At 54.7% G+C, this 25,254-nt stretch overlaps 1 protein-coding gene across 1 annotated transcript; it reads left to right on the top strand.

The window, feature by feature from the left end:
* Positions 1 to 2,961: 2,961 nt before the first annotated feature.
* Positions 2,962 to 20,403, top strand: LOC144585180 (protein Niban 2-like). Its single transcript, XM_078382861.1, has 11 exons — positions 2,962 to 3,157; positions 3,403 to 3,570; positions 7,541 to 7,656; positions 8,337 to 8,441; positions 10,316 to 10,478; positions 11,356 to 11,543; positions 11,823 to 11,978; positions 13,168 to 13,284; positions 13,802 to 13,909; positions 15,399 to 15,510; positions 16,797 to 20,403. Exons 1-11 carry the CDS (start codon positions 2,962 to 2,964, stop codon positions 17,537 to 17,539), a joined length of 2,172 nt encoding a protein of 723 aa, XP_078238987.1. The 3' UTR covers positions 17,540 to 20,403.
* The last annotated feature ends 4,851 nt before the right edge of the window (positions 20,404 to 25,254 follow it).

Raw genomic sequence — 25,254 nt, 5'->3', positions numbered from 1 at the left:
CGATGGACTGCACGCCGGCGCCGGACAAAATCAGACACGTCTAGACGCAGGTCAGGAAGGGAAGGGCTTCAGAGGGCTGCTCCCCATTGGGGCAGGGGTGGCAGAGGGATCTGTGCCCTCCACCCCAGCCCCCTTCCAGAGGAGTAAGTGGGGCAGGGTGGGCGGGGCGGGGGGAGAGCGAGGCCGGCGGGCCAGCCCAGCGGAGGGTGAGGCCAGGTCTCCCCACAGAGAGCAGAGCAGGGTCCCCAAGAAGAAGCAAGCAAGCCGGCGATGTCAAGATTGCTTCCTTTCCTTTTTCTGCCGCCCCCCCGTTCTCCCTTTCTTTCCCCTCTCTATTTATATTAATGTTAATGTTACCCTGTTTTTAAATAAAATTAGTTTGTGTTTGTTTAGTTGAGCCGAAAAGCCTGTTGCCTTCTTTCCAAGAGAGGCAGATGGGTGAGGAAGTGGGGTGGCGGGTGAGAGGGAACCCACAAATACCTGCCGGGTCCTGGGCAGGCAGGCGGGGGGGCCGCCGGCTCTTGCCCCCTTCCTTCCCCCACCCTCGGCAAGAGGATGGGGAGAAAAGAACACACACGACCCACATGAGTTTGAGGGTGAAGGGAGAGGTGACGGAAACAAACCAGCTGCACAGCTCGGCTGTGAATCACCAGCTCTGGGACAAGCGGTGTGTTTTCACCAGGTAGTAACACACAGTGTCAAGGGACCGTGGCTGATGGGTGGGGTAGTATCGAGGAGTTATTTTCAGCAGCTGCCCGAGGCAGAAAAGCATGCTTGTTTGGACAGAAAACCGGCACGGCAGGTCCTGGCTCCAGAGAATGAAGCCATCCTGTCACCAGAGCAGGGGATCCCTCCTTGGGTCCCCGGATGCTCTTGGACTACAACTCCCAGACGCCTTTGCCACGGGCCAGGATTCCTGGGGGTTGTGGTGCAAGAACCTTTGGGGACCCAAGGCGGGGAAGAAGGTGGGGGGCATAACTGTCCTAAAAGGCAGCATGCGCCCCGAAGCGCAAACCGAGAGAGAAAGCCAGGATTGGGTCCAGCCCCGGCTGACCCACTGTGGAGGCAGCCACGTAGAGATTCGGCGGCGGCAGGAGGAGGCCAGCCCCACACGCAACCAGCAGTGACTTAGGAGACGTGGTCGAATCAGAGACTCAGATGTGGGGTGGCTTTGCTTTGGCCGTTTTTACTGCAGTCCCCTTGGGAGCAGCTTAGGTGGGTCTGTAGAGGAAACCACCTGTGCCCCCCCCCTTTGACCTCACCTGATGGAGAGAGACATTTTAATCCACCCCACTGGAGGGGGAAGTCCACCGTCCATGCCTTCGACTGGAGCGGCTGCCCCCGCAGTGAAGCAGAACAGTCTGTAACGCCTGCTGGCCTAGGATTGGGGGGGGAGGACCTTTCCCGGTGTGGATGTCTGTGTTTTGAATGGCCTGCATCTCTGCGGTGCCCGGCCAGATGAAGCCCTCGTAGGGTCTCGTATGTGCCCTGACCTTTGGGTTTCCGACGAGAATGAACCAAAGAAAGGTGAAGTCCAAAGCCACCTTCCAAAGAGGATGGAAATGCAGTCTGGGAAAATCCCCAGGGTCTCCGTCTGATCTTTTCGGGGTGAAGTCACTGCCTCCCAGTCATCCCAAATCTTGAACGGGAGCAGAAGAGTTGAAGCTAGGATGGTCACCCACTATTGTAGGTTCACCGACGTTGGTGGACTTCAACTTCCAAAATCCTGGACTGGTCGGGCTGTCTGGGAGTGGACGTTCAACACCTCCCGGATAGTCCAAGTGTGAGATTCAGCCTCCTCCTTCATCAACATGTGGTTCTTAGAGCAGCAGCTGCCTTAACCCTCTAAGCTTGGCTCAAATTCTTTCGGGAAAGGAGATATCACCACTTCTTGAGGCAGGAAGTTCCGCCGGTCGTAGCCCTCGTGTTGTGCCTTTAGCCCGGGTCTTAATGGGGTGCTCTGGCTGGAGACTGCCCGCCCGAAAGATGAGCGTTCTGTGCCTCCCATGGGAGCAAAAGGCCGTGACTTGGCCACCTTGTGCAATACGGATTTAGCTTGAGGGAAGCTGGGCTGACAGGATGGCCACCTGCTTCCGTCTGCTTATTCCAGAGGTTTCCAAGTCTCCCAAATGTTCTGGCTTCCCTTTTTCTTGACCTCAAGGTTGTTGGCAGTCAGCAGTTGCATCCGGGAAGAACGACCGGGCTGTGGATTTGCTGGCCCTTGGAGATCAGGGGCAGGCAGGTCTCCTGGCCTCCGGCGTCCTGCTCCTCCAGCAGCATCGTGGCGAGAGCCGGCTGCGTTGCACCAACCCCCCCCACACACACACACACTTTTGATTAAACCGGAGGCTCCAAATTCGGTCCTTTTTTGCTGGATGGATGTGCAAGCTTGTTTCAGAGTCGTCCTCCTCTTCTCCCCTGGGAGCAGAAGCGGTTGCCGCGTGGCCCTCCACATGTGGCTGGACGGCCACCCTAGCTGACATGGCCAGTGATGAGGGACGCTGGGCATTGTAGTCCAGCTGGAAGGCTGTCGGTTTTCCCAGTCCCTGAATTAAAAGGCCCACCAGCACCTCTTTCCTGGTCATAACATGCTGCTTAAAATCTGGATCTCATTTCCAAGTATCTGCTGCTTTCCATGTGCCGTATTGATCGGCAGTCTTCACAACAACCCTGCGAGGCAGCCTAAGAGGGAGGAAAAGGCTGACATTTCAAGGCGGGATCACACCACAGGCGGTGAAATCACCCTTACGAGGGGCAGTGCAGTGTAGTAGTTAGAGTGTCAAACAAGTAATAATAGTAATAATAATAACAATAACAATGATGGTGGTGATGATGATGATGATGATGATGATGATGATGATGATGAACACATGCCATGAAGTCAGTTTTGACCTTCTTGATTTTCCAGGAATACTCAGGGGAGTGGCTTGCTATTTCCTTCTTCCGGGGACATCCTACGGAATGGTGCGGCTTTTGCCCAAGGCCAGCCGGTCTGTCTCTCCTCCCAGGAGGCCCCATGGGGGGAATCGAACTCCAGTTGTGGGAGGAAAAGGGAGGCAGAGCGAGAGGCTGAGAGGGTTGCCTGGGCCAGAGAGCGCCTGCCTTGCTTCCCTTCCTGGCCCGGTCGGGCAAAGGTGCCCTTTCCGAGGTGGCCCCAGTGAGTAGCCAGGTCACCACTGAAGGTCTCTAGAAGGCGTTGGCTTTCCAGAGCGTTGTTCCCCGAGTGGAATCGGTCTTCCTGGTTTGACATTTTATATGATGGCGAGTAGGAGACGGGTTTTGCTTTTTCCTTTTTTTTTTAATGCTTCTGGACAGCTTGCAGGATCCGGGAAACCCTGTCCGGTGGGAGAGACGTTTTAAAATCAAATGATTATGGAAAACCTCTTTCTTTTGTCTGCTTAGGTCCAGCCCCCAAATCGGGCAGCGCCTCCGTCTTGAAATGCCCCACGCAGTTCCCCCTCATCCTTTGGCACCCCTACGCGCGCCACTACTACTTCTGCGTGATGACCGGCAAGGAGCAGGAGAAGTGGCGCGCGGTTTTCCAGGACTGTGTGCGCCACTGCAACAATGGTGAGCCTCTCTCTCTCTCTCTCTCTCTCTCTCTTTCTCTCTCATGAAGGATTGTTTCCTTTCCACTTTCGCCTTCTGCTCCGGGGTAACTTTCTACTAGGGTGTGACCACCACCTTCCAGTACACTTTCATTCTGGAGTTTCCCTTTAAACATTGTTTTTCTGTCATAAGGACTAGGGACTTGGGATCCTTCTTTAAATGGCAGTAAAGCCTAGAATTCCCAGGATTCTGTGCTTTGCTGTCGGACCCCAGCTCTGTGTTTCTGCCATCCAGGAGGCCAAGCCTGCTTCATGTCCCAGATGCTTTGTTACCTATTCTCTGTTCCAAACAGTATTCATCCCCTCCAAATGGGCACAACGCCCTTACAAGGTAGACTGGGTTGGAAAAAGAGGGCATGTGATTTTCAAGCCACTCGGAAAGCTGAGGGCTACGTGCGGATACCCAGTGGGTACTGAGACCAGATTGAGGATCTGCAAGATCCCACTGCAAGTCTGTTTCAAGGGTGCTCTCTGTGGGTCCAGATCCGATCGCTTTCTCGCACTTGAACTGTTCCGCTGCAGCAACACAAAGGGGGCTTCAGAACTGGCTCAACAGCTTTGCTTGGCATTGAGTTGTGCTTCCCCCTCCCCTCCCCTCCCCTCCCCTCCCCTTCCTTCCTTCCTTCCTTCCTTCCTTCCTTCCTTCCTTCCTTCCTTCCTCCCTCCCTTCCTTCCTTCCTTGCTAAAATTCTTAAATTCTTTCTGCTGTCACAAGATGAGGATTCAGTCCCGCCGTGGGGCACGGAGAAGCAGGTGAAGCCAGGCGGTGTTTTTCCATGGCCGAGATCCAAGTCCCAGTTTCTCTGGAACATGTGCTCCAAACCTTGGGCAGAAAGCGATGGGGAAAAGAGCAAGGAGGGGACGGGCGTCTCCAAGGTTACCACCCAGGCGGGCCGAGTCTTACCACCGTGGCTCTGAATTCATTGAGCGATCCGTTCGGGGCCATCCCGAAGCCCTCCTCGAAGGACAGCCTGGGCAAGAAGTTACTTTTTAACCGGATGCGCTTTCAGCCCTTCCTGGGAGAGGCCTGTCCGCCCCCCCGTCCTCCTTTTTCAAGGCCACCAAAACAAATGGGGAGTGATCCTCTGCCTCTCTCTGCCTTCCCTCCCTCCGGGTTGCAGGTGTGCTCCACCTGGGGTCCCCTTACAGGTGAGCTCCCCAGGATACCCGCGGAGCACTCCAGGCCGCTCCTAGCAACCGGGCAGCGGCCTTTTTCTCCCATTCAGAGCAGGAGCTGGTCCCGTTGCCTCCATGCCTGGCCCCACCGGGAGGGGGGGCACCTGGATGTGTGTCTCCAGGCATTGGCAAGGTCAGAAACACCCCTGGGCGGGCAGAGGATTTTGCCCTTCCCTGAGCCACACCTTGTTGGCAGAAGGTGATTCTTTCCTTTCCTCCATCGTCATCCACTCCAGAGCTGGAAGGGACCCCTAAGGGTCATCTAGTCCAGCCATCCAGCGGTTCTTCCCCTGGTGTTTCCTCTCTCGGTCCTGCCTTGATGCCACCGCTTGGCAAGGGCCCTGATCCGTTTCCGGTGTGTGTGTGTGTGGGGGGGCCCGTGGAACGCACTGGGTGGGTGGGAGTGTGGCAGCAGCTGAGCTCCGGAGTCCCCGGACCCTCTTGATGGGCAAACTGCCCGGCTGGCCACCTTTGGCGGGACAACTCCTCACTGCCCTTTTCACGATCCCTGCCCTGTTTTCTTTTTTCTTTTTTTTAAGCGGTAGCCTTTGAGAGTTAGCTTGCTGAAGCGGTGTGTGTGTGTGTGTGTTTCTGTTTCATGCCACTGGGATGGTGGATGATTTACACCTTGACTCAGGATGGCTGGATGCCACCATCTTCTACCTGGTTGCATAACTGGCTGCCCAGGGCGGGCGGTGGAGAGGTCAGAGCTGGTCTCCCTGGGCTGTAGGTGTTCCTCATAAAATGTCTCTACGCCGCCCTTTTCCAAAGGATTCGCCTGCCCTCCTCCGCGTCCCAAATTAAAAATGCCACCCGTCTCCTTTTGATGGCATTTCGTCCTCCTTTTGAACGTTCACTGAGTTTCTTTCCTGGTGTCGTTGACAGCCCTCCAGGCCTGAGCCTGATTTGCCCAGACTTGGCCGGTTCACCGTCCTGGGATGAGAAGCCAGCAGAAGGACCAGGGCCCTTCTCTCGAGGCAGGCAGAAGCGTTTTGGGAGGGGGCGGCCAGCCAGAGCCCCTGAAAAGGGAGGGCCTGGCAGTTGGGCGCCAGAAGAACGCAAAGGACAGCAAGAGCAGGCGCCGGATAGCAGGAGGACGGGAAGGGGAAGCCAAGAACGAAGCGCCGGAGGCACCCGGGGGGCCAACCCAGCGACTGGAAGGCTTCCTCCAAAGAGGGTCTGCATCACTTTGAGAGTGGATTTTCTCCCCTGGCGTTTTGAAGCCCTGGGCTCTTCACCCACAGAAGCTAGACTGCCAGCAGGCAGGGTTTGCGGGTTGTAAGTTTCTTATTGTAATGTTTCTTGAAGGAATTTGCCCAAGCTCTTTGGGGTGACCGAATGGGGCAGTGGTGGAACGTTTTCTCCGGTGGCGTTCTGTGCCTGCCAGGCGTGGGCTGGGCCCATCAGCCGTGAGCAGGCGAAACCGTCCGGCTGGCTTTTGGATCTGTCCAGACCCCACGGTCGAAGGGGAGGAAACCAGCTGAGTTCCTTCCTCCGGCTTCCACCCAGGCCCCACTCGTCCCCCCCCCCAAGGCTTAGAGGTTGGAGGGACAAGGGGAGAGGGAGGAAAGGAATGGCGCCTGCTTTCCTGGGCGGGCGCTGGTGGTTCCCCAAGGAGGGCTGTGACATCGGACGTCTCCGGATCGACCTGTCAGAATCTGGCATATTTACCTCTGAGGCTCCGGCTCACAACCTTCCTTTCCCTGGATGCGAGCCAGAGGTTGCCACTGCCACGCTCTTAAGCAGCAACGAAACCCTGGTTTTCTCCGGAGGGGGGGGCTTTCCTGTCGCCAGTCCCGCTGCAGCCTCCCCTCCCCGGGTCTAGCATTAAAACCAGCGGGCCCTCCCTTTCAGAGAAATGCCTTGAGCCTGCCTCCCCAGTGGCTTTCTCACCCCCTGTTTCTCTCCCTGCCCGTTCGGGGTTTGCACAGGGAAAGGTCGCCTTCTGCTCTTTGATTTTTTCCTCCTTCCCTTCCCCAGGCGGAGTGGCTTGCATTCCTGCTGTCGATCTTGTGCTGCCACCGCCTTAGGCCTTTGTTCCTTGAATCCGCCCCTCTCTTGGCTCAACGCCCTCTTGCTCTGAAGGGCCTTCTCGGATTCTTATGGGGAGAGAAGCGGAAGGGAAGCAGGGGCAGGCATCCCCAGTCCCGCCCCCTTCAAGCTTCTAGTCCTCTTGACCAGAGCGATTCCCCGAGTCTCTGTTGGCTGTGAAGCTCTCTGGGGCGGCCCTACAGAACCTTTTTCCTTCCCTGCTTTTTGTTAGGTTCTGGAAGCCCTGTGCTCTTTGGCAGTTCTCCTGCCGTCACTTTATTTTTAGCCACCCCAGCTCTGCCCCAAAATTGGCAATTTCCTTTTTTAGAGCCCTGTCTTCCGCCGACAGTCAGCCTCCCGACAGAAATCTTCCTTTGGCGCTTCTAACCCGGATCTCTAGAGCCAGTGGCTGGACTCTGGCCTAGATCATTTAAAACTCTCTCCTGCACATCTGCCCAACTTTCTGAGTTCCATCGGTCTCGGGCGTTATGTGCCTGCATTGACAGCGGGACCAGAGGCCCCCCACTCTGGCCTCTGGTTCCCCTTCCTGCAGACAAACCGACCCTCTCGGCTATCCGCTGGGCCCGAGGCAACCCAGGACGTGCCACGGAGCCGAGGCGCAGAGAGGGGCCCTAGGGGTCCTGGGGGGGCGATGACCCCTTCTTCCTGCCCCAGGTTGCCAAAAGAAGGGATGTGAGCGGGGTCTTCTCCTCTGCCCTTTCCAGGAATCCCCGAGGACTCGAAGGTGGAAGCCCCGGCCTTTACAGATGCTGTCCGCATGTACCGCCAGTCGAATGAGCAGTACGGGACGTGGGACATGCTGTGTGGCAATGAAGCCCAGGTGAGTCTCGGGGAGCCCAAGCCGGCCTGTCCCACGACAGGGAGAGCAGGGAGGGGAACCGAGAGAGGGTCCGGCGAGGGGTGTGTTGTCCCCAAATGGAAGACATCTTTGGTGGTGCGAGGACATGGAATGGATCCACCTGCGTGTTTGTGGCTCAACTCCAACGGCCGGGTCACCCTCGTCTCAAGGTGCAAGCCTTCGGGGCAAATTGACGCGAATCCCAGAGAGGCCCGTGGCAGATCTGGGCAGACCCACCTCTCCGGAAGTCCCCTCGGGGTCTCCTTTTGCTTGGGGCTTGGGGGCAGGGAAGACTCGCCACGGGGAGGACGTTTTGGCCATGGGACCAATCCCATGGAGGGGGTGGGGGTTCTTCCCTACTGGAAACCCATTCGGTTGGGCCCCTCGCCATCCACCCGCCCTGCCAAAGGCGGGATGCCCATTCCTGTCTGAACGGAGCCCTTGCTCCCAGCCTTCTCCCCCCGGTCTCCCTTTGGACGACCTTTCCCATCGCTCCCCAACTGCACCGGCTCTGCCTAACCTACCTTATAGGGCTGGCGTGACGAGGCCCGAGCAGGGAAGAGGAGAGCGCCGTGCACATCCTTGAACTGCGCGGTGCCAAGAAAGGCGACAGAAACCCGTCTCCCCAAATGACGGGCAGTTGTTGCTCTTTGGCCCTCCAGGTCTTGACCAACCTGGTGATGGAGGAGCTCCTTCCAGAGCTGAAGAACATGATCGGGCCGCGGCTGAAGGGCAAAGCCCAGGAGAGGCACCGGGTGTGGATTCAGGTGAGGGCTAACGCTGTGCACCACAACGTCCTTTCCTTTTCTCTGATGAGCCTGTGGAACGCCCTGCCACAAGACAAAGCAAGGCCAGCCTATTTAGACTTTCGAGTCAGTGGGAGCTTTCCAAACTGAAAAATAAACATGGCCGTGGGTCCCCAGGACCCGGCTTTTATTTTTATTTTTGCACTCCATCCCCTGTAAAATCCAGAGGTGGACTTTCAGTCACTGCGAGTTCTGCTCATTTTTGTTTGCTTGCAATTCAGGGCCATTTCTGGACCTCGTCTGGCCCAGCGCACCTGCTGAGGGCAAGGATTTTGCCCATGGGCCCATTGAAGGCGTGCAGCCCTCTGCCGCACATATTCCCGAAGGTGGTTGTTGATTCGAATCCTCCACTCTGCTGGCTGAAATATTAGACCCCGTGGGGGGGAGGGACTAGGGGTGCAGGTCTCCCCATGGCACCTTGAGCGCTGTGCGGTTTTCTTCTCATCCTGTGGCTAGTTGTCACTCTTGACGACTCAGGTACGTTGGCTAAGGATAGGTTTGAGAGAAAGCCGGACGCACCTGCCAAGTCAAGCATTTTGGGTCCTTGGTTCTCATCCTGGATTTTCATCTTTCCTCAACAAAGGGGTTTCTGAATGCTTGAACCACAAGTGTCCGCAGCTCTTTGGGCCGGTGGGAGATATTTTGGAATTTAACTTGCTGGTCCCTTTCTGAGCCATGTCTTTCTTCTCTTTCCAACCTGAAGTTTACATGGAATTAAAAAAAAAAAACAGTTGTTCCTTCTCATCTTTTAAAATCCTCTGTCATTCCCAGGCATATCATCTCCCTCTTTTCTTCCCCCTCCCCCTCCCCGAAAAAAGGGACATTTGTTCAGGCGCTCCCGCTCCTCCTTCTCCAGGCTATGTTTAGTGCGTACGTTTTTAGCTCACCGGAAGATAATTTTGGCTCCAAATGTCAACCTTTGGGTGGGAGAGGAAAATCTCTCTGTGTCTTTATTATTTTTATTATTTGAAAAAGCAAAATAAGTATTTCTATGTGAGCCCTTTTAAAAACAGCTAAGCAGAACCTTCTTTTAAAAGCAAATATTGGACTCAACAAGCTTCTTAACCTTCTCAAATATTGTTGCCGTGAAATGATATGATGCCTTTTGGTACACAGGTATCTCTCACCAGTGGGGGTGTGGGGTGGGGATCTAGAGGAATATGAGAATTGTAGCTAAACAACTTTTATGTCATTTCCAGCTTTGGAATTCAGTCCTCCAAAATTCAAGTGTGAAATTTTAACAGCTTGAGGGAAAAGAGGCTAAGCACAAATCAGAAGAGGGATCGACCTTAGAACAGGAAAGGGGGAACATGTAACCTTCTGGGCCTGGCTGGACTACAACTCCCATCCTTTGGCTAGTCTGGCCAGGGCTGGGGGACATGGATGCCCAACATTACGAGGGGCATATGATCCCCCTTTCTAGATCATAGCAAATGTGTTTAAACACAGCCACATGTGCACGCTGTAAAGTTTGGAAAGCTTACTCTTCGGACTACAGTTTCCAGTATCCTCAACCCAGCATGGCTGTGGCTTCTGGGTGTAGTAGTCCAGACAACTGGTGTTTGGAGGCTCTTGATTGTGGATGCCTTTCCCCCCTAGTGGCCTGATAATAAAATATTAAAAGAAATTCTTAACCACAAGAACTGTTGGATCGCTCAGTGGTTGAGGGCTCTGTCTGCGGGCCTCTTTGACAGCGGCTGGGCTGGATGATCCGTAGGGGTCCCTTCTGGCTCTACCATTTCTAAAATGATGATGACGACGAACCCTACCCCATGGGGGTGGGTGTCTATATCTGTCTCCTGCTTCTCTCCCAAAACGGTTCCTCCTTTTTCCAGGTCTCCGATGCTGTGTACAGGATGGTTTATGACCAGACGAAAGCCCACTACGAGGCGGAGGTGGTCGAATGCGAACTTCAGACGCCCAGTTTGCAAAGCACCATCCGCACCGATATGGACCAGATCATCCAATCCAAGGAGCACCTGGCCAGCAAAATCCGAGGTAGGCGGCCGAGTGCCGCTCCCAGCGGGCCATTCTGGAGCCCTGTCTTCTCCTGTGCAGAATCCCCCAGTTCTGTAATTGGAAAAGGAGAAGAATCTGGCTGGATTGGACCCAGAGCCTATCTAGGGAGTGGGCAACTGTGGTTCTCCAGATGTATTTTTTGAGGGGTGGGGGGAGTGGGAGGGTTTCAAACGTCCACCTCTCCTTGCCAGCCTGGTCAGAGGTGAGGAATTAGGGAAGCCACGGTCCAGGAGATACCAGTGCGGGTCCATTTGCCCGCCCTTGGCCCGCCTTAGTTTCCCCCGTGGCTGAGTAGCAGGGTGAGCCCAAGAGATTTTGCTGCCCGAGGCAAAGGACAAGAGGCTCATCCTCGCCCGGAGCCAGACCTCGGAGGAGGAGGCATTAGAGGGAGAGTGTGGAGAAATGCCGTAACACTCTCAGATATCCCTCACGGTCAAGCCAAGAGCGGAACAGGGGCTTCTTCCTTCTCGAGGTCTTCAGAATTTGTCCAAAGGGGTCTTCAGACCGAGGGGCCGAGACTCCTCTTGCCAAGCACGGCCTTCGTGGAGGGCAAGCACAGGAGAACAGGTGGGCGCTTGAGAAAGAGGCCAGCGACCCACCTGAGGCTTCAGACCCTTCGGCTTCCAGGGATCTTAAGGAGCAAGCATCCCAATTAGGGAGCTGTTTTCCGGGGGGGGGTGTGCAAGCATTCACAAATGGGCCAGACTGGAGGCAGGCAGGAGAAAAGCGGCCTTTCCCGCGAGGAGAAGCATGTTTGGACTCCTTGCCCTTCCCTCCCTGTGAGGAGGAAACAAACAAGCCCGCTCACCCTTAGTTCTAAGGTTCCTTTCTTTTCTTTCAACACGTCCTTTCCCAGCTTCGGTCTTTTCCAAAGCCGAGATCTGCGTCCGGAACCACGTCCAGCCGTACATCGCGTCCATCCTGGAGGCTCTGATGATCCCCACCAGCCAGGGCTTTGCTGAAGTGCGGGAGGTCTTCTTCAAGGAGGTCACGGACATGAACCTGAACATTGTCAATGAAGGCGGGACGGAGAAGCTCGGAGAGGTCAGAGGACGGACCGCCCGTGACCTTCGGGACAGGAGGATGGGGGGGGGGGGGGGAGCTCATTTGGACTGGACTCCATACAGGGCCCCAAACCGGTCCGGCCAAAGAAGGTGGCTCTCTCAGGAAGAAGGGCAGAGGGGGCCAATGGGAGCTCTGGAAGGGAGCAGGCCGTGCTGCCACTTTCTATTGCAGCGCACTACGTCTTGCGAAGGCCTCGATGTCAGGCCGCTTACCTGTGTTGTCGTCTCCCTTTCTCTCCCCTCCATTCTCCCTCAAAAGTATATGGAGAAGCTTTCCCAGCTGGCCTTCCACCCAGTCAAGATGCAGTCCTGCTACGAGAAGATGGACCAGTTGAAGCTGGAAGGCCTTCAGCAGAGGTTTGACGTGTCCAGCGCGTCGGTGTTCAAGCAGAGGGCCCAGATCCTGATGAGGCAGGTAAGGAAGGCCCTGCCCTGAAGAAGGCCCTTCCTGGGCCGGCTGCCAAAAGCAACAGTTCTCGGGGAGGGAAGCGTGGCCCTCCAGATGTTTCTAGGCCAGGCCAGCATCTGGAGGATCTCCTCCGGTGGCCACTCTCCATCCCTTCCTCAGCATCGCTACGGCCCCGTTCGGTCCTTGTCAAACTAGCTCCTCTTGGCCTGCTCCAGATCTTCTCTCTCCCCACACGGAAGCCAGAAACGTTTTGACCACCATCCTGGCGCCTTTTGGGGGGCCATGACCCACCAACTCCAGTCTCGATCAGAGGCCAGTTGTCAGACAACTGAAGCCACAACCCGGCAGCCGTCCTAGATGTCTTCTTATTTGCTTGCTTGCTTTCAGGAAAGGTGAACTAAAGACACCCACCCCATAATAAGGCCTTTATTATCGGGCTTGAGGATGCTTTTGCCTTCTTGAGTTCGGTTGGCTCGGGCAAGGCATAGGTTGCCAGCGCCCCCTACTGGCTGAAAGGCTGTTGGCAAAATGTTTTCTGTCTTGCTTATTCAATTTTGGGGATGGTGGCGATCCAGGAACCCTTTCCCCTCTGTCCCCGCCCACCCGCAGCCATTCCCCCTTTCCCCAACCCTTGGCCATACCGTGTTGGGTGCAGCTTCACCCTTTCTCCTCCACGCACACCCTGGTCAGGACAAGCTCTCTTCCCTCCCTGTGCTGCTCTGCCATCGCTAGGGAAAAGAGGGCAGAGTGGGTGCCCTTCAACCCAGCCGTCTCCAGTCCCACCTCCTCCAGGGGTGACGGGTTAGATCTCCCCAGCATCCTGAGCTAGCCACAGCCTGGCTGACTGTGGAGCAGGAGATCTGTAGTCCATCACGTTCCAGTTTTCCCTTGACCCTTCTTTGATCAAGACTGGGGAAGGTGCGATCCTCTCTCTGCTGGAATCCCATGTCCATCATCCCCAGCGTCATGTCCCAGTCTAACAGTATATGGAGGTGCCCCTCCCCCCCCCGTTTCCATGCTCTGAACTTCCACCTCTAAACATGCTCCCTTGGGCATCTCTCGCCACTCTTCCCAACTATGGTGGGTCAGTAGGCGCTTGACCGCCATCTTTCCTAGCAGATCTTCTCTGACAGGACTGTTTTTTGTTTCCCCCCCCCCCTTTTTTCTAATTTTTTAATAACGGGTGTCGTTGCAGCAAATGGACGATACAGTCTACACCTTTGAGACGCTCCTCCATCAGGAGCTGGGGAAGTCGTTGAGCAAAGACGACCTGTGTAAAGCCATCCAGCGCATCCTGGAGCGCGTGCTCAAGGTAAGGCGGCTTGCTGTCCACTCCCTCCCTGCCAGTCGCGCTCAGTTGTTTTTTTTTTCCTGCGAGCGATGGTAGATTTCGAAGATTCAGAAGCACTGTGCATTGCAAGCCATGGGTCCGTCATGGGAGGTTCTGCTCTCCGCCAAAGGCAGGTCCCAGGTGTCGCTAAAGGGCCCCACTTGCCTCTCTAAGAACAACCTGGGTGGCGTTTGAACCGAGGTCCCAAAGGGAGCTTGGAAAGACACAAAGATTTAACCCATTAAATGTGACCATCGATACTTTTGCATCAAAAGGCAAGCAAGCCAAGCGTTGCCTCTAAAGCAGTGGTTCCCATCCTTGGGTCCCCAGATGTTTTGGGGCGACAACAGTTAGTTAAAAGGAGCCAAAAGCCCTGGTGGTTCAGCCCTGTGTTCTTTGGTATCCGTCTTTTTTTGCCTCTGAAATCTCTCCCCAGTGATGCGATGTAATACTGTAGCATTCACTTGATGTAATAGCATTCCCTCTTCCCTTCTCTTAGAAATACGACTACGACAGCAGCACGGTGCGGAAGAAGTTATTTAGGGAAGCCCTCCTACAGATCACGATCCCTTTCTTGCTGAAGAAGTTGGCGCCCACCTGCAAAGGGGTAAGGAAGGAAGGAGTTGATGATGGATAGAAGGAAAGGAAGGAAGGAAGGAAGGAAGGAAGGAAGGAAGGAAGGAAGGAAGGAAGGAAGGAAGGAAGGAAGGAAGGAAGGAAGGAGCTGATGATGGATAGAAGGCAGGAAGGCAGGAAGGCAGGAAGGCAGGAAGGCAGGAAGGCAGGAAGGAAAGAAGGAAGGAAAGAAAGAAAGAAAGAAAGAAAGAAAGAAAGAAAGAAAGAAAGAAAGAAAGAAAGAAAGAAAGAAAGAAAGAAAGAAAGAAAGAAAGAAAGAAAGAAAGAAAGGAGTTGATGATGGTTGTTGTGTTCTGAAAGTGGTTCTTCCTAACGTTTCGCCAGTCTCTGTGGCCGGCATCTTCAGAGGACAGTAATCCCCTGACCTTGTGGCTGGGTGGAGTTCGTTGACCTTTTGCACTCTGTGTTTTTGAGAGCTGGGAGCCAGGTTTTGTTGAGTTTCAGACATTCCTCCTTCCGGTTGAAGTTTTGTTGATGCTTGTCATGGGATTACTGCACACAAAAGACCAGCTAATGACACCCATCAACCACAGGGACAGATAATCTCCCCTCCATTATCAAAACAATACATCCACAACAAAACACATTAATCAACCATCTCCTGATTAGGACAGTAGCCTACCTCACAAACTAGCCTTCTCACAGCTATAAATACTCCACCGACTCTCAAGCCTACCCAGAGCACAGTTTGCTGTCCTCTGAAGATGCCGGCCACAGAGACTGGCGAAACGTTAGGAAGAACCACTTTCAGAACACGGCCAAGAAGCCCGAAAAACCCACAACAACCATTAGATCCCGGCCGTGAAAGCCTTCGCGAATACATTGAGTTGATGATGGATGGAAGGAAGCTCCCTAGAGTGGTCTGGTAGTCCAGATAGGCGGGGTATAAATCAAATAAATAAATAAAATAAATAAGGAAGGAAAGAAAGAAGGGGCTGATGATGGATAGAAGGAAAGGAAGGAAGGAAGGAAGGAAGGAAGGAAGGAAGGAAGGAAGGAAGGAAGGAAGGAAGGAAGGAAGGAAGGAAGGAAGGAAGGAAGGAAGGAACCATGGGTTAAGCTATTTCTATTGGGAGTGCCAACTGGGCTGCATCATGAACAGCATTTTCAGCCTAGAAACTGAAGGCAAAGGGAGTGATTTTATATATATATATATCCATTATATCATTAAGTGCCCACAGACTGCATCCGTTTTGATGGCAACCCAAGTAGGGCTTTCAAAGTATGTGAGAAAATGGAGGATTTCACCAATAACGCTGCCCCATGGATTCCCGTGCCTGGGCTTTGAACCCAGGTCTCCTGAGCCCTGGCTAGTCTCTCACTGTCTCTGCTTGGACCGCACTGGATGTCGGAGAGGCGCCTTCCCCAGAGGCTTCCTTTTCTGGGGTAGCGTTTGGGCAGGAGAGCAGGCGCGTATCTCGTGGGTTGTCGGTTCCCAACCATGCCCTTTCTCATGGCAGGATTTATCGAGATTCCAGGAGCTGATCTTTGAAGACTTTGCCCGATTCATCCTGGTGGAGAACACGTACGAGGAGGTGGTGCTGCAGTCCGTCATGAAGGACATAATGATGGGTATGTGGTTGGGTTTGTGAGTGGGGCCGGTCCTTCCGTTTGGCAAAGCACGGCGCCCGCCTCGGGCAGCAAGGCCGGTCCCACAGCGAGTTCTGAGAGGAATTCAGATTTTCTTTGTCAAGACTGGAACTCAGCGGCCAAAATTGTGTTGCGCGTAACTTAGGAAATCGCTACAAACAGGCCAGAAAAATATTGGGAAACGATCTCTGGCTCCCTCTCGTGGCCAATTTTGCTATTTCGCCTTGCCAATAAAACTACCCACAACGATAATGAAATAATAGTTTGGTTGTTGTGGGTTTTTCAGACTCTTTGGCCGTGTTCCGGAGGTTTTTCTTCCTAATGTTTTGCCTGTCCCTGTGGCCGGCCTCTTCAGAGGACAGGAGCTAGAACTCTGTCCGTGATCTGGCAAGACGTTGGGAAGAAAAACCTGCAGAACACAGCCAGACAGCTCGAAAAACCCACAACCACCATCGGATCCCAGCTGCAAAAGCCTTTGAGAATAATAGTTTCTTTGCCACTTATAAATAATAAGGGCATGCCACAAATCTCCTGCTTTAAATGCTTCTAAAGTGCTTTTACATTTTTTTTAAAAAGTAAGTGTTTATTGTGAATAATTTCAGGCATCCTGGTAAGGTTCTCTGGAAGTTGCCATATGGCCACTGGGCCACTTGCTTCTTCTTTGGCTGACAGTGAACCGGTGGCCTTTCTTGTGGGTGTAGTTCTGATCTTTCTGGAGGAGGCCTTAGAGACAATCTGTCTCCCATTCATCAGGCTGCCCTTTCATCCCATCCCCAGAAAGATCAGGACCACACCCACCAGAAAGGTCCATGTTAAGGACTGTTAAGGACCCATGGCAAGGGGCGGAGAAGGATGGGAGAGGTGGGATTTTCACTCACACACCCCAGTCCTTGGTCTAGCTAACCAGCCTATTCAGACCAGGGGGAAGTGAAACTCATTTGGAAGATCTATCCGGGGTACCCTGCCAAGTCTCCTCAGACTGAAGAAGTGAAAGGTTTGAGCCTAATAAGCAAGAAGTCCAGTGGCCATGATGCTGTTGAAAGCAATTTCGTGCTACTTGTCAGTTGGGAGCCTCCCCAAAGCCTGTGGGGACTGAGAGTGTGTTCGCCTTCCCCCCCCCACACCCCACCTGATCCTCTGTTGGGTTGCTTCCCAGATGAACAAAGAAGGAGCTTAGGGATGGTCTGGAAAGTTAACTTTAGGGCGGCTAGTTCCGTTGCAGGCCAGGTCCCCGTCCTCAGCGAATCTCCCGTTCTTGTCCCTTTCAGCTGTGAAAGAAGCCGCCATTCAGCGGAAGCACAACCTCTACCGGGACAGCATCGTGATGCACAACAGCGATCCGAACCTCCACCTGCTTGGGGAGGGGACACCCATCGACTGGGAGGAGGAGTTTGGCTGCCCGGCAGAGGCTGACCCAGCAGAGGAGAAGCAGCGCCGGGCCAAGCAAGTGATGTCGGTCATCCAGGTGGACGAAGGAGCCCCGCCTTACGACGTCGCTTCCCTGGAGGAGGCGATGGAGGCGGACGCTACGGGTCTTTCCCCGGCTCCTCCGACCCCAGGCTCGCCTGAGAGCCTGAAGGAGCTTCGTACGATGTTGGTGAAGGAGTTCCAGGTGGAGACGCCGGTTCCTGCTGCCGAGAAGAAGGAGGAGCCCCTCAGCAACGGCACTGTGGTCCAAGAGAACCAGGCCACCCGGGAGCGAGCAGAGGAGGAGAAAGAGGAAGAGGAAAAGGGAGAAGCTGCTCCGAGGGCTGACAGGCACCTTCCGGAAAAGTCTCCCGAGCGCCATGAAAAAGAGGAGGAAGTGCCCGAGGGCACAGCTGTGTCTCCTCTCCCACCTCCTTCCTCGGCGGCTGAGGGGGGAGTCCCCATGGACCACCCCCTGCCCGACGACAAGGAGACGGGAGAGGTGACGGCGGCAACGGCAGTCTGCGAAGCCAGAAACGAAGCACCCTCGGAGGACAGCCACCGGGCCATGGACGACCACAAGGGGGCACAGACTCAGTTCTAGGCCAGACCCCCTTCCCAAGAAGACCGCCCCTTTGCCCGAAGGGCAGACTGGAAGAGGGGACCCTATGGGATACGGGGTGGGGGAGGCCAGGCGAGACGCAGAGGAGTGCCTCGGCTGGCCCAGGAGCATGGCCATCACCGGGAGGGCCGTAGCTTTCTCTCTTGGAGGTGGGGAGGCAGAAGCCTAGAAATAATATTTCCTGCTGCGAGGGTCTTTTTCCGGCGGGGTCTTGGGAGCCGGACGACCCTTCCAAGCTTCCATAGCCCCCGACTAGGTTGCTTCCCTGCTCCCCTTCTTGGCACCTTGCTTCATTCTCTCTGCCTTCCATGGCGGCATCGGTTGGGTCACTTGTGTCTCTGCGTCTGGGTTCCCCTTCCCACCCCTTTCGACTGAAAAAGATATTTAACCTTGGATACCCAGAGACACGGGCCTTCCCCTGTCTGTGTGGCCAACCCTTTTCAGTCTTTATGCCAAGCTGGCCTTGTCTCCTAACCTAGTTGTGGCTTGAATCCACACCTGCGGTTGCCTCCTTTCTTCTCTCTCCGCCTGACTGAGCCTGCCTGGTTTTTACCCCCCCCCTTTCCCCCTATGCCATGGCTCCTTTTCTCCTGCCCCAACGTTAACTATTACAGGTAGGTCATTGGTTCTCAGCCTTTGGTCCCCAGACTTTCTTGGACTACAACTCCCAGAAGCCTCCACTACTAACTGCGCCTCGTGGCGCAGTGGTTAAAACACTGTACTGCAGCTAAAAAACTGTGCTCACGACCTGGGGTTCAAATCCCCGGTAGCCGGCTCAAGGTTGACTCAGCCTTCCATCCTTCCGAGGTCGGTAAAATGAGTATCCAGCTTGCTGGGGGGGCAATGTGTAGCCTGTATAATTAAAATTGTAAACCGCCTTGAGAGTCCTTGTAGCGCTATGGGGCGGTATATAAGTCCAATAAATAAATAAATAAATAAATAAATAAACTGTGCTGGCCAGGATTTCTGGGAGTTGTAGTCCAAGAACCTCCAGGGACCCAAGGTTGGGAAGCACCCGGGTGGGTGACTCTCTTTTCTCCTTGGTCTCGGCCTGCCCTTCCCGGGGCCAACAGGGAGGTGACTTGATCTGAAATTCCCAAGTTGATGCTTCGGGAAACATGACGGAAAAGCATTCTTTTCCTGCCCTTTCCAAAAGGCTGGAGTTCTAGGAGCTTCTACGGAGAGATCTAGCCATCTTGGCTTAAACATTGAGGCAAATGGAGGGCAGAAAAGATGCATGTGGTTTCAAGCAGGGAGCTATGAATGCCCCAGGATGAAGGCAAAGCTACCAGACGTGTTTTCTCCTTTGACTGTTTTTTTTTTGGGGGGGGTGTCTTAAGAGGACTGGAAGGGCTGCAGCTGATTTGCAGGGTGTGAGTGTCCCGGAAATAAGAGGCCACCAGATCCCCTTGTAGATTTAGCTGCCTGTGATTCCCGGGTATTCTTCCCTGTGGCTTTTCCATGAAAATTCATCCCATGTAGGTTTCTACTTTTCTCTCTCTGAAGGTCCTCACCTTGGAGTCCTTCTTCCACGCAGCTCCTGGATGGTGTAAGAGGGATCTGTGTGGTTGTTTGGTATTGAACACAGAAGATGGAGCACGTTGGGTTGCTTTTTCCTGTGCTGACTGTGGGGCAGGAGTGGTTTATCTGGGCAGAGGGAAGCGGGAAACAGGAATCTTCCCCGTCCTTTCTGAACCTTTAGAAACCCCTGGCTGACGGTGGTTCCTGGATGTTTGGTCCTTCAGGAGTCTCTTGGACTTCCACCACCAAAGATTCAGAAGTCCAGGGTTTGAGAGCAGTGGTTTGAGAACATGCTATTTTGGAGAGGATTTTGAGCTGAAATGTCTCGGCGCCATCTCCCAGCCTTGCGCGGTTGGAAGACCCCCATGCCGGAAACGAGAGGGGACCTGCTGTTTGCTGCTTGCAGGTAGAGGTGAGAGAAGGTCCGGCTGCTGCCGCCAAGGGTGAAAGCCTGTTTGGCTGCTGAGGTGGCGTTGAGGAGGGAAACCCAGCCTTTTCCTTCCACTCTTTTTCTGTGAAATAGGGAGAGACCCGGAGAACATGTGAGAAGGTTTTTAGATTGAGTCGCTTCAGCCTTTTTTTATTCCACATTTTTTTCCTATAGGTTGGAGAAGTTTCTCTTCCAGGTTTCCCAGCCAAAAGGGCCTTGGTTCACACGTGCTAGGGAGCCTCGGGAGTGCCCCCCCCCAAAAAGGAGATTATCTGGCCCCTGTTCTCTGGCACCAGGAGGGCGGAGAGGGCTGGCTTCTGTTTGGTTTGCCCTGCCTGGTGGGTGTGTCTTCCTCTTCTGCTGGGAGGCAATGGGTTTGGGCTCCTGCATCTCCACCTGGATTTTGAGCCAAACCAAGGCCCGGGAGAGTCCCTCGAGCACTGGGAACGGCACCAGATTTGTAAATGTGAGGTCGCCTGGTAGGGTTGCTCCAGCTTTTAATTGGGTAAAAGCATTTTTCCACATGGGAAACCGAGCAGCCGAAAGGCTGGCTGCAAATTGGGTTGAGTCGTCCCGGCGGACAGTCGGAGGAAAGCCTCGCAAAGAAATACCGGCCGTGATCCGAGGCGGACACCTTGTCAAACCGTTTCTGCTGGACTCACCAGATGGCCAGTTCCGCCAGCCTCTGAAATATTTTTGAGAATTTCTCTCGGAATTGGGTGCCTCCTAGGCAGCTTTCTGCTGCTCTCTTTCTCAAAGTGCCTTCATCTTGGGAAGCCAAGCCTGCCTTTCCTCTCTCTTTTCTTCCCAAATGGTTTATTGCAAATCTTATACCAAATGTTTAAGACAAAAGGGCTTATATATTATGAATAAAATCCAGCTTTATTTAATGTCACTGCAGTCCCTCGTCACTTTTGTACAATCTCAGGAAACAAGTCGAGGTCAAAAGATTTCCAGGGAGGGTCCAGAATTAGTCTATCTCTTGCCACGTATCTCCTCAACCCCCCCGCCCCCCCAAGCTGTCTTTCTCCCTTGTTGATGCCGTAGGATTTTAAAGGCATCTGGCATCTAGAGGCCTTCAAGAAGGGATGGGACAGATTCCTGGAGGAGATGTCCATCACAGGTGACAAGCCATGATGGGGATGTATCGTCTCCAGGCTTCGAAGGAAGGGACCTCCAAAGGCCAGATGGAGGGGAAGAGGGGGATCAGGAGAGAGGTCTCTCGTGGACTCCTGTGCTCTGAGAGGCACCTGGTGGGGCCACGGTGAGCTCCAGGAAGCTGGACCCGATGGGCCCTTGGCTTGATCCAGCAGAGCTCGTCTTAGGTTCTTAGGAGTAGACTTCCACAGGATTATACGTCCCTCTTTTCCAACCTGGATGGCCATAGGATGCCCCGTCTTCGCCAGTATCTTCCCCTGGACAAGCCAGGATTAGATGACGTTGAGGCGACATTGAAAGAGCTGACCTTCTACAGGCCTTCTGTTCCAGCGACTCCAGCCTCCCCCCCCATCGCCCCAAACCTCCAAGCTGAGTCCCTTCCAGTGGATCTTCGGCTCCCGGCATTCACGGCCATTGATCCTGCTGTCCGGGGCAGATGGGTGTGGGAGCCCAAAAACATCTGGAAGGCACCTGGTTGGGGGACAGCTGCTGATAAAAGCGCACACTTTACAAGGATGGGATTTACTACCACCCTGTACACACGCACAGAGAGGCCTTCCACAGGTTCCCACATGTGCGTGTGAAGGGGGTGGAATCCCTGCCTCCCAAGCATTGGACACCCCGACACCTCCCGGGCTGTTCTTGTCCGTCTGGAGTCTCCCCAGTCTTCAGCTCCAAGCCGACCAGGAGGCCTTCATCGGGAGGGAGCTGATGATGCCCAACCCACTGCAGGGTCTCTCTTGGTGTGGGGGTGCCCTGCAATCCGCCTTCAAGCGTCGTCCAGGAACCCCTGGTTGATGGAAGGTCAGCCCTGGCCAGAGGGGCCCAGGGTCAAGCTGGAGCCCTCCCTAGGAGCCCAAAGGAGTGACTGGAAACTCCTGTCTGTTGGGCACGTCATGACAAGCCGAGAGCCTCTGGGAAGGTCAGTCATGCTGGGGAAGGAGGAAGGCAGCAGGAAAAGAGGAAGGCCAGCCAAGCGATGGACGGGCTCCCTAAAGGAAGCCACAGGCTTGAGCCGAGGGCAGAGAACAGAGCAGGGCTCTTGAGGACCGGACACCTTGGAGACGGCTCATTGGTAGGATCTCTTTCACCGGGATGCCACTTCACGGCCCCTCAGAAGAGGCAAGAGTGGATCTCAATCAAAATCTCCCCTGCCTGTGGATTTGGGAACTCTTTGAGGGCCTCTTTCTCCTTCCCAAACTCCTTGGCAGTTGGCCTTGGGTGGCTTCTAACCCTTTTTGGGTCCCACTTTTCATAACGATGGACAGGCCTGGCAGGGACAGTATGTGTGTGTGCTTGGTCGCTGCCTAGCGCAAGGGCCTGCGCCAATGTTGAGCAAGCTTTCCGGGTTTGGGGACCCATTGCCTGCACCAAGAGCTTTGATTTAATCGTCCAGCCCAGTTGGGATGTCCCCCTTGCCTGACAGCAACCTCTCTTGCAAACAGCAAGCCCATGGGAGGTTTTCCATCCGACCCGCCTGTTTTTTTCCTTTTCCTTTGTGTGCGTCCCCGGTTTTGCCTTCCTGTACCGTCATGGGGTGGACGGGCATTGCGGAAGGCCTTCCACGGGATCCCACATCTGTGTGTGAAGGGGGTGGAATCCCTGCCTCCCAAGCCTGTCTTTATCACCCCACTGGCCACCCCGACAACCCCCGGGCTGTTCTTGTCCATCTGGAGTCTCCCCAGTCTTCCGCTCCAAGCCCACCGGGGCAGCCTTCATCGGTAGGGAGCTGATGATGCTCAACCCACTGCAGATTCCTTTCCATCTCACTGCGGGACCTCCTTGAATCCAGCCAACAATGCACTCAAGTTGCAGGAAGTCAGATTTAAGCTGAATATCAGGGGAATGTTCTCAACTGTTAGAGCAGTATGACAGTGGAACCCATGACCTCGAGAGGTGGTGAGGCCTTCGAGAAAAACCGAGACAACCACCGGGCAGATATCCTTTGACTTGTTTTTCTGCATTGAGAAAGGGGTTGGACTTGAGAGCTTTAGAGGCCCTCCCAACTTCACTATTTTATGATTCTAAGACCAGGGGTCCTGGGTTCTGGTTTCCCTGATCAAATCAGGGCATGATTTTGTACCTCATTGAGTAGCTGGAAGGACAGAAGCTGCCTCTGAACTCAGATGAGCCCTGGTGGCTTTCGCCCTATGGCTATGAACGGGGGCTTAATTGGGTGAACACTCTGTACACCCAGGGTTTCTGTTTACATCCGGATAGAGACATTCTCCTCCATCCATATGTCTTATTTGTCCCACGGTTCCAAAGGGTTGCTGTCCATCGGTTCCAACGGTATGGAAGAAAGCTATGGCAGAAACCTGAGAGGAGTCACCCAAAATTGCAAGCCACCGTGGCACCGGCAGTTCCTTCCAAGTGCAGTTTCGCCACACAGCCTTCCCCACCACCTCCACTTTTGGGGAAATGCCAGCGGCCCACCATGGAGCCACCCCATCCCACCCCGTGATGCAAAACAAAGCCAGATGCTCCTAGATGGTGATGATGAGAGGGGGAAGAGAGGGAAAAGATGCCTCCTGGGTGGGGGGTGGGTGGGGGCAAGGGGAGACATACTACATTTCCCAGGATCCTGCAGACCCAAAGACTTTGGCGCCCTGTCATCCAAATGACCACCCAGGCTCCCACTCTTCCTTCTCCCTCCCCCCCAAATAATCTCTCCTGCCCCTTCTCCTTCAGAGGAGGAAACCCTGCTGCAGACTTGTGTCGGGGGGACATGCTCCAGAGCAGCAGGAAACCAGCTGCCGTCTTCGCAACCGGGAGGGGCCCAAAGGCTGTTGTCCAATCTGAACACACAACGCAGGGCACTTAGTCCAGTGACTGGGATTACAAAGTCGTCGTTCCCATTGTTTTGCTGCCAGGTCTGCTCCAACCTACAGAGACCGGGTAAAGGCATGATCTCCAAAACATCACATTAAAACAAGAAGGTCCCTCTGAAGTCCTTCTTCAAGAGTAGACCACAACTGGGGGGGGGGGAATCCTCTCATTCGCCAGTAAAAGCGCCCCAAGCTTTTCTGTTTGTCAGGAGCTCCCCCCCCCCCGGCATGCAATCTTCAGAGTTATCAGTATAGAGTTTTCCAGCAGCAATGCGCAGCTTTCAGGATCCATAGAATATTTGAAGGTCCCTCGATTTTCAATGTGCAACTAAGACCTATGAGATTTACAAAAGCCCGGCTCTTTGTGGAAAGGTAAGCTACTCGAACAGGGTTTGGTGAGGAATCCACGGAGCTGCCCCTCGGCATTTGAACTTTGCTTGGGGAGGACGGCTGGGATGCTGTGGCAGCAAGTGCTTGTGTGCCAAAATGGACGGCGACACCCCAGTAGTCCTCAGGGTTGTCATTTCTCTGGTGATGGGTCAGTAGGGGGGTCTGATCCTTTTGGCCAGTGGGCAGAAAAGGGAGGATGCAAAACCTGAAAGGCATAAACCATCTAGGTGGGTCTGGCCATGTCTCCCTCATCTGCCTCCTGCCTCTGAGGCCCCTCTCGACAGCTCCTCGAAGTGAAGCATGGATACCCACTCCACCCCTTAATCTCAGGAGGCAGCATACTTTGGGTCAGCACATCAGCCTCCCTCCTCCATCGCAGGTGCAGAAGCCAGAGAACAGCCAGGTGTGAACATCCAGGGGCGGGGCTTAAATGAAGGCACGCACACCCAAGGCCAAAGTGTTCATCGTTGCTCAGAGCAACCAGCGATGCTCGGGGTGCACCACCAGATGCCCCACCTCCAGTTGTGCAGATTGGCTGTTGAACTGTTGCTCCGGCCAGTCCACTTTGGTGGCTCCTGGTCACTTCCCCTGCTCCTGCTCTCATCGCTCCTCTCAGTCCTTGGTCTCTTATTTGTTGCTCCTTCCCATGTCCTTCTTCTTCTTCTTCCTCCTCCTCCTTGTCCCCTTCCTTCCGGATGGCGTGCCGGGGAGTGGTCTTGAACTTGCCACCCGCCCCGACGGGGTAATGGAGAAGAAAGCGCAGGAGATGCTGGCAGCGGTGAACGAGGCGCCCGCCCAGGGACAGCCGGTGCCCTACGTGCTGCTGACAGGACCCTTGAGGGACCACCCTCTGCTCTTATTGGAGCAGAGGCTGCTGCTGCCGGCAACCGTGGCCATGACCTTGGCCTGGACGCTGCTGGTCGTCCAGGTGGCCAGAGTGGGACCGGACGGCATGGCGCTCCTGCTGGCCCTGGCGGCGGCCTTCTGGGCGTTGATGGAGGACTTGCGAGGGTTCCCCTACGAACCCTCGCCTCCATCGTGCCTCTTCCGGCCCCGCATCCCCCTCCGGCTCAGCCGGCCATGGCCCATCACCCTCCCGCCTCTTCAGACCACAGCCTCCCGCATCTCCTGGAGGGCCCCCATCCTGACAGGTAAGAAAGGGCATGCTGCCTTGACCCCCCCAACAAAGCAAAGCCAGCCCGAAAGCCTCTTGGCCCCTGAGAGAGGCCAGAAGCATTGGTCTCATGCAAGGACCCCCTCGGCCTCAGCCTGGGCCCCTTGGGGGCCCCAAGGTGTCCCTTCCTCCCCATTTCCTGCCCCCCACATCTCTCCAGGGGGGGAGCAGAGCCAGGGTTGAGCCTGGAGAAGGA

The sequence above is a fragment of the Pogona vitticeps genome, chromosome ZW-PAR (assembly GCF_051106095.1).
Source record: "Pogona vitticeps strain Pit_001003342236 chromosome ZW-PAR, PviZW2.1, whole genome shotgun sequence".
In the NCBI taxonomy this organism is placed as follows: domain Eukaryota; kingdom Metazoa; phylum Chordata; class Lepidosauria; order Squamata; family Agamidae; genus Pogona; species Pogona vitticeps.
Note: the sequence above shows the minus strand (reverse complement) of the source record. Positions and strands in the feature narration are given on the sequence as shown.

Bases quoted from the DNA above. Each gene is read 5' to 3' on its own strand.
- LOC144585180 (XM_078382861.1), top strand. From the start codon at position 2,962: ATGGTGCGGCTTTTGCCCAAGGCCAGCCGGTCTGTCTCTCCTCCCAGG. The intron at 7,657-8,336 runs GTGAGTCTCGGG...TTGGCCCTCCAG, and splicing joins TGTGTGGCAATGAAGCCCAG to GTCTTGACCAACCTGGTGAT. The intron at 11,979-13,167 runs GTAAGGAAGGCC...GTGTCGTTGCAG, and splicing joins CCCAGATCCTGATGAGGCAG to CAAATGGACGATACAGTCTA.